We start from the raw sequence: 12,024 nt of genomic DNA, 5'->3' as shown, positions 1-12,024 counted from the left end.
AAAAACATCGCTTACCGCCACATGTGATTCTCACCCCCTTCTAGAGCTTTTGGATTGTTCCGGCAGTCGCTGTTTACCTTCTGCCAGTTTGGGCATTTACCATTTTTATAGGGGTGTGCGTTTTTTTTAAAAAACGTGATATACCTATAGAATTTGTCCTTCCATAAGCCAGTGATAAAAATGCTTGACATTACGGTATTTTTTTTAATATTGCGAAAAACTGTTTCAAGGAATTTTTTTGGTACGATCCAGAGGCGTCACTATACCCCCCCTGTGCTTCTGCTGCGTTGGTTCAGTCCTTCTCAACAGTAGGTCTACCTCTAGCAGACCAGTCTCAGTGTGTGAAGGAGCCGGCTGGGAGCTGTGACTCTGGGGAGGGAGATGAGGCCTTTCCCCGGTTGTTGCACCTCACAGTGCTCTCCAATCTCGTGCGCCCCACAATCCGTAGCGGAGGAGGGATGAAGTCTTCGGGCCTGCGGAGGAGTCGTCGTCATGGAATCCGCTAAAAGAAAGCGCCGGAGAAGCCCTGGAGTGCGGCCCCTGAGAGAACGGCTCCCCGCCCCCCTCCTCAACGTGCAGCCAGTCAACGGCACACTCAAGCCCGAGGCCTCAGTGGAGGAGGTGGTGGTGAGCAGCAGGCCCCGGCGGCCTCGGTACAGCTTACTGTCCGAGATAGGCCGCGGTAGTTACGGAGTGGTGTACGAGGCCGTGGCCCGGAAGAGTGGGGCCCGGGTGGCCGTCAAGAAGATCCGCTGTGACGCCCCGGAGAACGTCGAGCTGGCCCTGTCCGAGTTCTGGGCCCTGACCAGCCTGCGCCGCCGGCACCCGAACGTCGTGCGCTTCGAGGAGTGCGTCCTGCAGAGGAACGGCCTGGCCCAGAAGATGAGCCACGGCAACAAGAGCAGCCAGCTGTACCTGCGCCTGGTGGAGACCTCCCTCAAAGGTACCGGGGAAGGGCGGCTACTCCAGGCCGGGGTGTGAGGCCTGCTGGCCGGGGGGGTGTGTCACTGGAGCTGCCAGGCCCTGACCGATGGAAGGCCCTGAGCTGACTGCCTAGATGACAATACCCCATGGGTACTAGGAGTGGGAGCACCTGCTTCTCCAGAATGGGTCTTGGTCCCAGGTGTAGGGCCCCTACTGATTAGATGGATCATAACAATCCCATGTCTCCCATGCAGCGGTCAGAGCATGTCTGTGGTGACAGCATCCTACATCTGTACGGTTTGCACTTTTTGGCAGCGCAGCCCTTGTTCTGATTGGTGTCGGTGCCCCCCGTACAGGAGACATACCGGTCCTGGTGATCACTGGAGGCACAGTTCACCCAGCTAGCTGATAGACGGGCATGGATTTTTTTTCTTTTTTTTTTCTTTTGTGAACTTGACTTCTAACTGTTATGGAGCGGGCAGAGGCAAGTCTCTTCTGCCAGGGTCCCAGTAGGGAGGGCTGATATTTGGGCATTCATGCCATTAACACGTTTAGGGCTCATAACCATATGTGTTTTGTGATCCGCGGATCCGCAAAATCTGGATATGACTGTGCATTCTGCCAGTCCCACTGTCGATATTCCTTTTCTTGGCCGCCAGACGGACAAAAGGACATGTTCTGTTTTATTTTTTTTGCAGGACGGACATACGGATGCGGACACAACATGGCGTGCTTTCCTCATTTCTTGCAGCCCAATTGAAATGAATGGGCCCTGCATCCGATCCACAACAGCGGATCCGATGCAGAAAAAATATGGTTGTGTGCTAAGGGACGTCTTCCCCTAAAAAGGCCTCATGCACACGACCGTTGTGTGTTTTGCGGTCCTGGACAGCCATTAATATGGCTATTCTTGTCCACAAAACGGATAAGAATAGGGTAGGGTTTTTTTTTTTGCGGACCACGCAATGGATGCGGACAGCAAACTGAGTGCTGTCCGCATTTTTTGCAGCCCCATTGAAGTGAATAGGTCTGCATCCGAGCTGCAAATACTGCGGCTCGGATGCGGACCAAAACAACGTTCGTGTGCATGAGGCCTTAACCTTACGTTTGCCAGTGCCCACCCCCTGCCCCCACAGTGACCTACAGAGCGACCAAGACACTGTGATCTTCCTTGTGGTGCTTGGTATAATGAAGAGTTCTGCAACTTTTGAATCATTCCTCACTATTTTCAACCTCTGCTTGCTTTCTGGGAATGGAAGCGTTCCTGTGCCCTTCCAGAATCAAAGTCTTTGCCACCCCGATACTTTAAACAGCTGAGATGGTGTTAGTTGTATTCAGCCTAAGTGGCCAGGGCTCCTGACTGACTACAACCCCCATCTCTGCAAAGTATCCGCCCTGTGATGTTGGCAACTGAGGACATCCTGAAAGTCTGTCAGGGCATGCTGAGGGTTGTAGTTTAGCTGCAACTAGAGAGAGCATCAGTGTATAATGACTTGAAAAGACTCATTCACTTGGAAACGTGATGGCCATTGCCAGCCCTGGGCCTGGCGTTCATTGTGCCATCTGTTGGCATTGGGCTTGCTGCAAGTGGCAGGACGTATCTGGCACTGCAGGCGGGGCATTGCTTTGTCTTCAGAGCGGCTGCTGGTGCGGACTGGTTGCAGGCAGGTGTTCCCAGGAGACCGTCAGGTGTGGGAGTTTTGCCAGGAGATGGCGGGGGGGTGAATGTTTGTATTGTAGGTGCAGGGATGAGGCGGTTCTCATGTGTGTCTGCCCACGTGCCGATTTTATATGTGGATAACCTGAGTCCCGTCCAGTGTTAGGGGAGAAGTATTTGTCACTAACCCCCCCCCCCCCCCCCCCCCCTTAAATCCCACAAGTACCCGAGCTTAAGGGGTTCTCTATGGCCTTCATCCCTCACAGGGCGCAGCTCTCACTTGGCAGATGTGACCATCTCTGGGGCCGGGTAAGGCAACGCAGGAAGGAATGGATTATCCTGCTTCTTCAGGAGATACACTGCAGTCTGCTCACGGCTTGGACATGATGTCCAGATTAAGAGCTATGTCTACACTTAATCCTCCTCAGTCTGAACTCTGACCAGTGCTCGGGGTGACCCTTTATATAAGACTGGGGGCAGGGGTCTCTCAGGGGCTGCTACCTGCTGGGGGGGGAGCGCTGTCTACTGGCCGACCCCCATGTGCATTGTGTAGCCTGGCACTTCTGCTCTATGAAACAGCTGAGCCTCCTGTATAATTGGCATCTATTAGCGCTGGGTCACCGGGGATCAGATAATCCCAGCGAGCGATACAAATGGCTACGCCGGCATCCTGAGTCTCCGCACGTGGAGGTGGGGCACAGGTAGACCCCAGGGGGGACGTAGTGTATGTTTATATATGGAATACACAGCGCAGAGAGGAAGTGCTGCAATGTAGAAGACTCTACCTGCGCTGCGGAGAGTTGAATTGGGGGAGGGGGTGGTGGTGGCAGATGTTCTGCATAGAGTTGCTACTAGGACAAAGTAACCTATTGGCTTCATGGTGGTTGTGTTTGTCACCCAGCTTTCCTAGGAGCAGATGTGTGAATGTAGGTGATGACTCAAAGTAGTTTTCACTGGAATTCTTTTTGTTAAAACTTGTCCCCACCAATTCACATAAACCGTTGTATCATGGCGCTCACAACTCTGCAGCCTTCAGAGCTGAAATCTCCCACCATTCCCTGCTTGTTCAGTGTCTTTCCAGAATGAAAATTACCACAGCAACTGGCCTTTCTACACCAGGAGCTAAAATACTCACCTAAGGGCTCTTTCACACTTGCGTTCTTGTCTTCCAGCATAGAGTTCCGTCGTCGGGGCTCTATGCCGGAAGAATCCTGATCAGTTTTATCCTAATGCATTCTGAATGGAGAGAAATCCGTTCAGGATGTCTTCAGTTCCGGACCGGAACATTTTTTGGCTGGAAAAAATACCGCAGCATGCTGCGCTTTTTGCTCCGGCCAAAAATCCTGAACACTTGCCGCAAGGCCGGATCCGGAATTAATGCCCATTGAAAGGCATTAATCCAGATCCGGCCTTAAGCTAAACGTCGTTTCGGCGCATTGCCGGATCCGACGTTTAGCTCTTTCTGAATGGTTACCATGGCTGCCAAGACGCTAAAGTCCTGGCAGCCATGGTAAAGTGTAGTGGGGAGCGGGGGAGCAGTATACTTACCGTCCGTGCGGCTCCCCGGGCGCTCCAGAGTGACGTCAGGGCGCCCCACTCGCATGGATGACGTGATCGCATGGATCACGTCATCCATGCGCATGGGGCGCTCTGACGTCATTCTGGAGCGCCCCGGGAGCCGCACGGACTAAGTATACTGCTCCCCCGCTCCCCACTACTACTATGGCAGCCAGGACTTTAATAGAGTCCTGGCTGCCATAGTAACACTGAACGCATTTTGAAGACGGATCCGTCTTCAAATGCTTTCAGTTCACTTGCGTTTTTCCGGATCCGGCGTGTAATTCCGGCAAATGGAGTACACGACGGATCCGGACAACGCAAGTGTGAAAGAGGCCTTAGACTACTTTCACATCTGCGATTTTCCTTTCCGCTATTGAGATTTGTCATAGGACCTTATTAGCGGGGAAAACTCTTCCGTTCTGTCCCCATTCATTGTTCATTAGGACAAAATTGAATGGAACGGAGTGCACCAGAATGCGTTCCGTCCCCATCACAGACAGAATAACGCTACGTTGCAAGCAGCGTTTTTCTGTCCGCGATGTGGTGCGAAGCAAGACGGATCTGTCCTGACACACAATGTAAGTCAATGGGGACAGATCTGTTTTCTCAGACACAATAGAAAACGGATCTGTCCCCCATTGACTTACAATGGTTTTAGCGCCGGATGCATCTTGGCTATTTTAAAGATAATACAACTGCATGCTTTCATAACGGATGCAGACGTTTGTATTATCATGATGGACGCGTTTTTTCTTATCCATGACGGATCCAGCAAAAAACGCTGGTGTGAAAGTAGCCTAAGCAGAATGAGTACAGCTGAGTGTAATACCGGCTGTACCTCAGGATCTATAAACTGTTGCATACTCTATATATGATCTGATCACTGATACACTTCTCTCTTTCCGTGCAGGGGAGCGTATTTTGGGCTACACAGAAGAAGCTTGTTACTTGTGGTTTGTCATGGAGTTCTGCGAAGGTGGAGACCTCAACCAGTATGTCCTGTCCAGGCGTCCAGACCCAGCCACTAACAAAAGCTTCATGCTGCAACTGACAAGTGCCATTGCTTTCCTGCACAAAAACCAGATAGTTCACCGGGACCTGAAACCAGACAATATTCTGATCACAGAGCGATCCGGTACCCCGGTGCTCAAAGTGGCTGATTTTGGCCTCAGCAAAGTGTGCGCTGGACTTGCCTCCCGAGGGAAGGAGAGCAGCGAGGGAGGCTGCAACGAAAACAAGACGGTCAACGTCAACAAGTACTGGCTGTCGTCGGCCTGCGGCTCGGACTTTTACATGGCTCCGGAGGTGTGGGAAGGACACTACACGGCTAAAGCTGACATATTTGCCCTGGGCATCATCATCTGGGCCATGATCGAGCGGATCACCTTTGTGGATGCAGAGACCAAGAAGGAGCTGTTGGGAACCTACATTAGGCAGGGCAGTGAGATTGTCCCGGTAGGGGAGGCGCTGCTAGAGAACCCAAAGATGGAACTTCACATCCCACAGAAACGCAGGACTTCCATGTCTGAGGGCATTCGACAACTGCTTAAAGACATGCTGGCTGCTAATCCACAAGACCGGCCAGATGCATTTGAGCTGGAGACTCGGATGGACCAAGTCACGTGTGCTGCTTGAAGCACCCTTCTGGTAAGTGTCCCCCTGGTGTGGGGTCACATGGGTGACTTTTCACACATTGCGCTGCTTCCTACGGTTCTGGCATTACAGCCTGAGGCTGACATTAGTCTCTCAATTGTAGGGTTAAAAAGTTGACTAGTCGCCTTTTTAAGAGGCAAATGGGGTTCTAATGGGGGGTATGGTGGTAGCTGCTGCATTTGGGAATTGATACCTCCTGGTGGTGAAATGAGGCACTGCGCAGCTCATAAGCACTTTCATGGAGGCTGGTCGCTTATGAATTCTTCATTTGCAGTCATTCATGCTCTACTAATGCAGCTTATATAACTCGCCCAGAGCCTGGGGGATGAGGGCTGGATCGTGGTTGGTGTACAGCTGCGTCCTGAGAGCTGCCATCTCTGCACATTCCTGCACATCGCCCCCCCCCCCCCTCCCCACTTTGTCCCCAGCACTGCGTCCTAATCCTCACGTGCCTGTGCCAGGCTGTCTGTGCCGCGGTGCCCCCTCTACACGTGCTGAGAAACCTTTTCCTATCAGGTCACATGGACAATCTGAGAAATGGGTCAGTCATTAAGGCAGCGCTGTGCGGCTGCTTGCTCTCGTCATTGCGTGTGCTGCCCAGATGCCATTGTAATGCCTTTCTGTATACCTATTTTATGTAGGGGGCACTGCCCGCTTTCCTTTTTCTACACCTATACTTATCTGTATAATGTGCTCCACGGAAATCTGAGGGGCCATATTGAGCTGTAATGTCCTTTGACACTCTGTGCCCAATAGTTTCCTAGAGAAGTGACCTTGCTCTCTGGTGGGTTTTTATTTTTTAAACCTATATTGGGAGGGGGGTCCTTTTCTATCTCCACATGTTGCTTGTCCCTAGGAACAATCTCTGCCTGGGGCTTATCACATGGTCCTGCAGGAACGAGTCCCGGATATTGTTCCCAGGCCTGTAGTGCAGTCTCGGTCCACATGGTGTTTGGACACAAGCAGGAACGCTGTGTCCCTAGACATTGGAGATTATGATGTTGAATTCATTTCCTGAAGAAAGAATGATTTGAATCCAGCACTTATGTCACAGGATATTTCTAGGATAAAGTATTGGGGGAGGGATAGCTGTGCTGTGGGATCTGATGCAGAGCTCCAAATACACTTCTGGTATTTGGAGACCTGTATTCAGTTAGCTCCCTCTAGTGGCAACTGCAGGTACTCGGCATTTCAAGTGCTTTTCCAAGAGTTTAATATTGCCGGCCTATCCTCAGGATAGATCATCAGACCCAGAGTGAGGGTCCAGCACACCTGCCGATCAGCTGTTTGAAGAGGCTCGGGTGAACGCTGTGGCCTCTTCCTTGGTCTGTGACATGACCTATGTGCAGCTCAGTCCCGTTCAGGTGAATAGTCTGTTCTTGCCATTGCAGCGCAGGCCTATCTACAATATACAGCGCTGTGCTGCAAGGATGCCGCAGCCCTCTACCAGAGTGCCATAGCTTTATAAAACAGCTGGTTGGGGGGGTGCCGTGTGCCGAACCTCCACCGATTAGATACTGATGGACCTATACTGAGGATAGGCCTTCAATGCATCTGTCTCAAGGGGAGCGCTGGATCAGGAAAATGGAGATTCAACCACATCAAAGATAAATGCATCTGAAAGGGAATTGGTGATGGTAGGTGCACTCATACAGGTTACCTAAGCTTCCTTAGATGCCTATGGCTCTAGTGAGATTGCTGCAATGTCAGTTGACTTTAATGTCCGGTGAGAGCAGTTGCAACTTTCTTTTGGCCGTAGCAACCTGTGGAGAGTGTTCCTTGCCACCTGTTGCCTGCCGTGTCCTCTTTTAAGCCTCATGTACGTGACCCGTAGTTTTGATGTGCTAATTATAGAACATCCTATTGTCCTCATTGCAGCTAAGAGTAGGCATTTCTACAGAGTGAGAAAATAGCAGAAGGCACCCAGCCAATATCCGTATTTTGCACATCTGTGGTTTGCAGGATGACAATATGGATACGATCATGTGCATGAGGCCTTATGTCAGGAACATTGCTGGGGGGGGGGGGGGGTTCTACTTGTCACTGGCGTAGATCTTTTCCGTCCACGCTTCTGATCTAACTGCCTCTTCTGTTTTTCCCTCAGGTTTAAAGTGGGATCAAAGCTTTTGTTCTGTTTCCCCATGACCCGGAGACGCTGATGTCCTCGCCTCCCCCTCATCTGCTTGCTTGCACCTGGATTTTTCCTGAGGCTGGACCACCTGTAATATGTTCTAGAATAAATCCATGGCTCCTCAGTGATCACTGGTGCTGGTTAACAATGTGTTACCGACCACAGGACGGCTTCTACGTTATACACCTCCCCCTTCTCCATCGTCATCCCTTCCAGGTGGCTCCATTGAAATAAATGATGAACGCTTTGCTGGGGGAATGCACCAGTGGGGAATGTGGAGTCTGTTAGCTGTAGGGTAACCGTTTATGCAATGAATAGCGGCCTTCTTTGTTAATGGGCATCGGCTGTGGGGGCATGTCACTACCTTCTACATTTGCTGGTGGTTGTGGTTAAGAACCGCTTTAGCATGTGGCAGAAACCTCACTCACATGTGGTGACCTATAGCTGCATGATTTTGCAGTAAAACGGGTCTTTCCTTCAGAATCATGTGACTAATTGCTGCTTGTGGGTGGGGTATCAGCCATGTGCGCCATCCAGACAGTCGGTTCTTACCCTTGGATGTTGTAGTAAGCTGTAATTGACCACCTAAAAGGGCAACACCTCATCTGCCCCCCCTTCCCTTATATGGGGTGAGCTCTTCTGTGACTGTTCATCCACACCTTATTTAAGATTCTTGCGGTCTTCCAAGTCCCAATTTGTGGATCTTGAGACAGCGGTGGTCTTAAATGGCGTTAGCGGGGCCCATCAGTGTCTTTATTTCCCAAGATTTTCCCACCTCACCTTTCTTTCCCTTGAAACATATCACCTTTGGGTGGATGATAAAGGGGCCACCATGTCTTATGCCCAGCACTGTTCTCAATCCTGCACTTACCGTCTCAGGGAATCTGACTAGTGGGTAGACCGAGCCCCATTTTCCCTGTGCCTCCTTCCCCCTCACATCCTGCACCTTCCTGACTTCCGCATGCAGATGTGGGTAGGCTTTTTTTTTTTTTTTTTTTTTTTTTTTTTTTCTTCAGTGCCTATTACTAGATGGAGACCTGATCTATAGTCTTGAGGGGTATCGGGAGGGGGCTTGCACTTTTTGCTATCACTTGTGTTTGGAACGCTGTGCCTTATTTAATTCTTTTGCTTCTGGGACCTATCTGCCTGCTAGCACCAACCTCCTCACACCTCCCCTAGTTATTTTTTCTCCACACTGGATGGGCTGTACTGCAGACTGCTCACCTTTTTCAGAAAAATGATATGGGGAATTAGGGGTTAAACCATCTGGAGCTCATTGAATCTATGCACTGGTTACTATATGGGTTAATTAAGGGTCTCGTGGGATCTGTAAACAAGGTTGAGCTTCTATCACTACAGTAAGGGGAGGCAGAAGTTTTCTGAAGCATCTGGGACCTTGCTTACCTAGCTTTACTTACCCTGCACAAAGCTTTCCCTTTACTGCAAGAGGCTTCTCCACCGACCTGCCCCATTCTTGGCACTTCCTGTAAAAGGGGCATTGTCTGTCCCAGGTCTGCATTTTGTGCCATAAATTTTTACTAGACAACAGATTCCCCTGCTGCACCCCCCATATTTCACTGCTCAGGTAAATTGCAGGGGGTGTTAAAAATCTTCCCCAGTATATTTGCTGTTCAGCTATTTTTGGAACACCCCCTAGCGATGAATGGAGAGCACTCCAAGTATGCGCGTTGTGCTCGCCTTTACTTCGGGGTCTCGTTCTGGAGATAGATGGGACCCACACCTGCCATTGATGGCCTATCCTAGTTATATGCCATCAATGTCCTAAATAGTTCAGCCCTTTTTAAAGGGTTTTCTGAGATTTTATATACTGATGACTTCTCCTCAGGATAGGTCATCAGTATCTGATCGGTGGGTGTCAAACACCCGGGGCCCCCTGCTGATCAGCTGTTTGAGAAGACACCAGTGCTCTAGCTCACTAAGCACCGCTGTGCTTGGTATTCACTTGAATGGGACGGAGCTACTCCTAGGCCCCGTGACACACATGAACGTGTCGTCACTCGGCCGAGGAAAAGCGGAGAGAATGCCTCAACGCTCACTGGAGTGCCTGTGCCTTTTCAAACAGCTGATTGGTAGGGGTACCAGGTGTCAGACCCCACCGATCAGATACTGACGGACCTGCCCAGAGGATAGGTCATCTGTATAAAAATCTCAGAAAACCCCTTTAAGTATCGGGCTTTCCAGCTGGTGTGTGTACATTGGAGGGTTTTTGCACTTTACAATGCTGTGATTTAACACAGAATCTACTCCTGAATGACCTGATCACAGAGGGTTAATGTAACTTGATATCTCGGATTCCATAAAGGAATACTTGGTAAAGTCTCCTTTAAAGAGGACCTTTTTTATGGAATTTCTTTGGTTTAAGTACCTTTTACTTGTGGGGTACCCTCCGCTGATGCTGCCATCCATGTGCTTTTTTTTTTTCCCCCCCCCCCCCCCCTCTCTCCCCAAATACCACTTGTGTGCCCCCCCCCTGCCGTTTTCATGCCCAGTATGTTAATACTGAACATCGGTACAGGGGGAGGACACTGCCGTGTTTCTCAGGGGCGTCTCCTTCTCCCTGACTATGAGCTGTCCAATCACAGTGGACGATGTCACAGCCATTAAGGGGGGGGGGGGGGGGACGCCCACTGTGAAACAAGGCCGTCTCCTCCTCCCTGTACTGATGGTATGGATTAACATACTGAGAGAACTGCAGTGGGGCATTCAAAGGGTATGGGGGGGGGAAAGGGTGGCATCATCATGGTGGTGTCCTACAAAAAGAACATAATGGGAAAAATCTATCAAAACTGCGGCGAAAGAAAACTGGCTGAGTTGCTAGGGGCATCTAAGCCAGTTTTTCTTTGCATCAATCTTGATAAGTCTCCTGCATGTTTTACGAGGAGTGTTTCTTTAACTTCTTGGTCATCTCATAAGTCCGCTTGGTGGACAGCGCCAAGTTGTGAGTAAATCCTTTGTATCATGGGATAATTGGTGCCTAGTTCACACTAGTTTATTTAGTGGGAGACTGGTGTCAAAACTGGACACTAATAGGCCAGGCCAAGTATAAAATTGCCAAAATAGTTCACTTTGGACCCTAGGGTTAGAGTTAATGGCCCCCACTCTTATTCTACGGCATGAGCTGCATGGAAGGATCTGCTACTTGAGCAACTATATCGGAAATGCTTTGCGGCAGTCCAATTGGTCGCAACCTTTGGTAAAGTGCCACGATGGCCCTCTCACTATGACTGAGACATCTGCTTAGTATCCCCAGCTGAACTGCTGGCAGTCCAGCAGGGTGGGCAATCCTGATCTATGTTTACTGAGCTCTAATAACCCAATTATCAGGCACTTGCACAGTATTCCTGCATTATTGACCCCGCAACTTTGTAGACTGTTCACTTCAGATCTCTCCAGGACATCAAGATGCATTGGCTTCTGATTCCTCCCCCCAATGCAAAGCAAACTTGGGTGGGGTATAAATCTTACTGGCCCATGGGCCTCCTGGGATGGATGTGGTTGTTCCTTGCTGCTGTCTTGTGCTGTAATACAAAGCAATCACCCCCTCTTCTCCCACCAGTGCACCCCTGCTCTGCGGACCTTTTGTCCTCTCCCTTGTTTTGCACATACGCTGGTGACAGGACCTTTTTATTCTGTTATTTTTAAGTTGGTTGTGAGTTTACAATGTTGTATTTATGTTCCTTTTACACTGTAACTCTCCCTGATGTGTGAATGGCAGATGTGATGATGTAAGATGAGTGTGTGTGTGTATATATATATATATATATATATATAATTTTCTTTATTTTTTTTTTTCCTTTGTGAACATTAATAAAGGGAGTACAAACTGCGATGTGTGTGTGTGGTTCATTTTCTCCAATGGTTTGGCTCACTTTAATTCGACATTTGTCACAGGATAAATAATGGTAGGTATATTCTGTGGACCTTGTGTTTTATGCTCATGGGGGTACTCTGGGTCCATACTCGGTCTCCACATGGATACATGAAACCTAAAAAGTGAATGTTCAGAATTAAAATGGACTAAATGCTAAAATTCTGATTGCCTGCAGCCACCACTAGAGGGAGCCCTAAAGTGCACGTC

The 12,024-nt window shown here is 49.8% G+C and overlaps 1 protein-coding gene and 1 long non-coding RNA gene across 2 annotated transcripts; one reads left to right on the top strand and one right to left on the bottom strand.

Annotated features, from left to right (window-relative positions):
• The first annotated feature begins 343 nt into the window (after positions 1-343).
• Positions 344-8,028, top strand: LOC121003970 (serine/threonine-protein kinase 35-like). Its single transcript, XM_040435964.1, has 3 exons — positions 344-943; positions 5,052-5,788; positions 7,899-8,028. The coding sequence occupies exons 1-2, from the start codon at positions 493-495 to the stop codon at positions 5,774-5,776; spliced, it is 1,176 nt and encodes a 391-aa protein (XP_040291898.1). The 5' UTR covers positions 344-492; the 3' UTR covers positions 5,777-5,788; positions 7,899-8,028.
• Positions 8,008-9,766, bottom strand: LOC121003971. Its single transcript, XR_005779634.1, has 2 exons — positions 8,290-9,766; positions 8,008-8,247 (listed from the first exon to the last, which is right to left on the bottom strand). It is a non-coding gene; the product is annotated as an uncharacterized LOC121003971 (long non-coding RNA).
• Positions 9,767-12,024: the final 2,258 nt, after the last annotated feature.

This window comes from Bufo bufo, chromosome 6 (assembly GCF_905171765.1).
Source record: "Bufo bufo chromosome 6, aBufBuf1.1, whole genome shotgun sequence".
Taxonomy (NCBI): domain Eukaryota; kingdom Metazoa; phylum Chordata; class Amphibia; order Anura; family Bufonidae; genus Bufo; species Bufo bufo.
This window is presented reverse-complemented; position numbering and strand designations above follow the sequence as displayed.

Bases quoted from the DNA above. Each gene is read 5' to 3' on its own strand.
- LOC121003970 (XM_040435964.1), top strand. From the start codon at position 493: ATGGAATCCGCTAAAAGAAAGCGCCGGAGAAGCCCTGGAGTGCGGCCC. The intron at 944-5,051 runs GTACCGGGGAAG...CTTTCCGTGCAG, and splicing joins GGTGGAGACCTCCCTCAAAG to GGGAGCGTATTTTGGGCTAC.